The sequence below is a fragment of the Petromyzon marinus genome, chromosome 28 (genome assembly GCF_048934315.1).
Source record: "Petromyzon marinus isolate PM22_M1 ecotype Great Lakes invasive population chromosome 28, UKy_Petmar_22M1.pri1.0, whole genome shotgun sequence".
Classification (NCBI taxonomy): Eukaryota; Metazoa; Chordata; class Hyperoartia; order Petromyzontiformes; family Petromyzontidae; genus Petromyzon; species Petromyzon marinus.
Genome location: NC_133694.1, coordinates 8,076,391 through 8,078,984, shown reverse-complemented (window position 1 = coordinate 8,078,984; position 2,594 = coordinate 8,076,391). Strand labels below are relative to the sequence as shown.

The 2,594-nt window shown below is 57.7% G+C and overlaps 1 protein-coding gene across 1 annotated transcript; it reads right to left on the bottom strand.

Moving 5' to 3' along the window:
• Positions 1–233: 233 nt before the first annotated feature.
• On the bottom strand, positions 234–2,138 carry LOC116946828 (potassium voltage-gated channel subfamily A member 7). Its single transcript, XM_032961997.2, has 2 exons — positions 1,413–2,138; positions 234–1,358 (listed from the first exon to the last, which is right to left on the bottom strand). The coding sequence occupies exons 1-2, from the start codon at positions 1,866–1,868 to the stop codon at positions 234–236; spliced, it is 1,581 nt and encodes a 526-aa protein (XP_032817888.2). The 5' UTR covers positions 1,869–2,138.
• Between the last annotated feature and the right edge of the window lie 456 nt (positions 2,139–2,594).

Here is a 2,594-nt window from a genome sequence, read left to right as displayed (position 1 = left end):
ATGGTCAAGCAACTCACATATACGACCGACAGATCGATCGTGGGTAGACCTTGATCCAACGACGGATTGACAATAATGATGATGAAGGGATTATGCTTTTAGAGATTCTCAATAGTAAAGTGCCTTGTCTTGCTTTGCCTTGACTATGCAAATTCTTAACTATAAGTGCATCACAACAAATTTACATTCGCGCGTCCTTCACCCTTGATCGAACACAACCACGCAGTCACGTTTCACACTTTGGTCTCATGTGGGTATCGAAGCTCATTCTGCTGCCGCTCTCGAGGTCCCAGCTTCTCCTCCGTGTCGCACCACCGGCGCGGCCCATGCACGCAGCAAAGGACCCCACACGGCGAGCACCTCTGCTGGGACCTCTCGGATGACCCCACCGGGCCATGCGCCTGGTGGCCGTCGGTGACGTGCGGCGCCTCGTTGTTCATGACATTCAACGTCCCCTTCTTAGTCGTCATCATCGTCTTCTTCTTCTTCTTCTTCTTCATCATCATCATCTTCTTCTTCTGGAGCTCGTAGATGGTGGTGAAGTTGTTGGCGATCACGGGCACGGGCAGGGCAATGAGGAGCACCCCGGTCAATGCGCACATGGAGCCCACCAGCTTGCCGGGCAGGGTCACCGGGGTCATGTCCCCGTAGCCCACCGTGGTGAGCGTCACCACGGCCCACCAGAAGGCGTCGGGCACGCTGTTGAAGTGCGCCTCGTCCGCGCCCACCTCGGCGAAGTAGATAGCGCTCGCGAACAACACGACCGCGATGGCGACGAAGATGAGCAGGGTGACGATCTCTTGGAAGCTGGCGCGCAGCGTCTTCGCCAGCACCTGCAGGGCCTGGCTGTGGCGCGACAGCTTGAGAATGCGGCACACGCGCAGCAGCCGCATGGTCCTGAGCACGGCCAGGTTGCTCGCCTTGCTCTTCTCGCCGGTGGCCGACGAGCCGAGCTGGTCCATGGCCAGGGTGATGCCGTAGGGCAGGATGGAGATGAAGTCGACGATGTTCATGGGGTCGCGTGCGAACGCCAGCTTGTTCGGGCACGCGAAGGCGCGGATGAGGAGTTCCAGGCCGAACCAGGCGATGCACACGGTCTCCACCAGGAAAAGCGGGTCCGAGAAGGGGTCCATCCACTCGGAGCTCGGCTGCGAGTCCGCGGAGTCGTTGCGGCCGTGCTGGTGCCGCCGGTGGTGCCTGTTCCTGAACGTGGGCAGGGTCTCCGCGCAGAACGTGACCACGGACAGCAGCACCATGACCAAGGAGAAGACGGCCGTGGCCTTGGCGGACGTGGACGTGTCCGGGTGCTCGAATAGATTCCACAGGTAGCGGCGCACCTTCCCCGAAGGCAGCCGCTGCTGAGCCTCCTTTTTCGCCATCTTCCTCTCAGCCTTCAGCGTCGCCTCCTCCACCTCGTCGTCGTCCGCTAAGCCCTCCTCCTCCCTGAGCCTCTCCACGGCCTCGTCGCCCAGGTCGAAGAAGAGCACCTCGCCGACGAAGGTGAGCGGGGGCACGGCGCACGGCCGTCTCAGCTCTCCGCCCGACTGGTAGAAGTGGAGCACCGACTCGAAGCTTGAACGGTGGCGATCGAAGAAGAACTCGCCGAGGTCGGGCCTGTAGAACGGGGCGCGACGTGACGCGTCGCCCAGCAGGGTGCCGGGGTAGCGCTCGAGGGTACGCCGCTCCGTCTCGAAGCGCAGGCCCGACACGTTGACGACGATCCTCTCGCGGCGGCGGTCGCCGGCCAGGACACCGGACTCCTTTGTTGGCGGCGTGTCGTCCGTCGGGTCGGCCAAAGCTGGCCAATTCGTGGGCAGCAGTAGGTCCTTCTCGTCGAGCGAGAACAGTTCTCCTCGAACGGCGGGCATGTTCAAATTGCGACCACGAATGCAAACAAACAAACAAAAAGGCACGCGGACTGCTCAGTTCGGTTTGCGCTGGTCAACCTCGTGATCGCCCTTCAGAGTCGGCGGTCGTGCGGCGTTTCGCAGGGCGCCTGAGCAGTCCGCAATATGAGTCGAAAAAAACGTCTCGTTTGCGCAGCCCATCCAACCTGCTTGGCTTTTCACCGGGCGTGAGCTGTGAGTGAGGTGGCCCTGCAGGTGAGACCGAGGTGAAATGCGGAGGCATGTAGGCCACACCCAATCCGACCGCAGGAGACTTCTTTAAGTCGCGCGTCACATTAGCCCTGAGCAACGGTCGCTGGTCGCCTTCGAACATAACTTGTGCCATTTTTTTGTCTTGCCACGTAAAGACGGACTTTGTTTTCCCTTTCGTTTGACTTGTGTGCACAGAACATACTCTTCAAAAAAATATAAAGAGCTTGAAAGACTTTAATTTTGATTTAAAGCTTTCGTGACTGCAGGGATTCATATTCTTGGTTCTTTCGGTAAAGTCATGTAGAAGGGACAACAATGAAAAATTTTTTTCATTTTATTGTTTCCCTTCTACGTGACCTTACCGAAAGAACCAAGAATAATTTGAAAGACGCCCAACTTGGCAGTGAATAATTGTACCTGCAAGATTTATCGAGACGAAATTCACTCACGGCACGTTATATCAGTGTCATCGGTGCTTCGTTTCTCATGGATCGT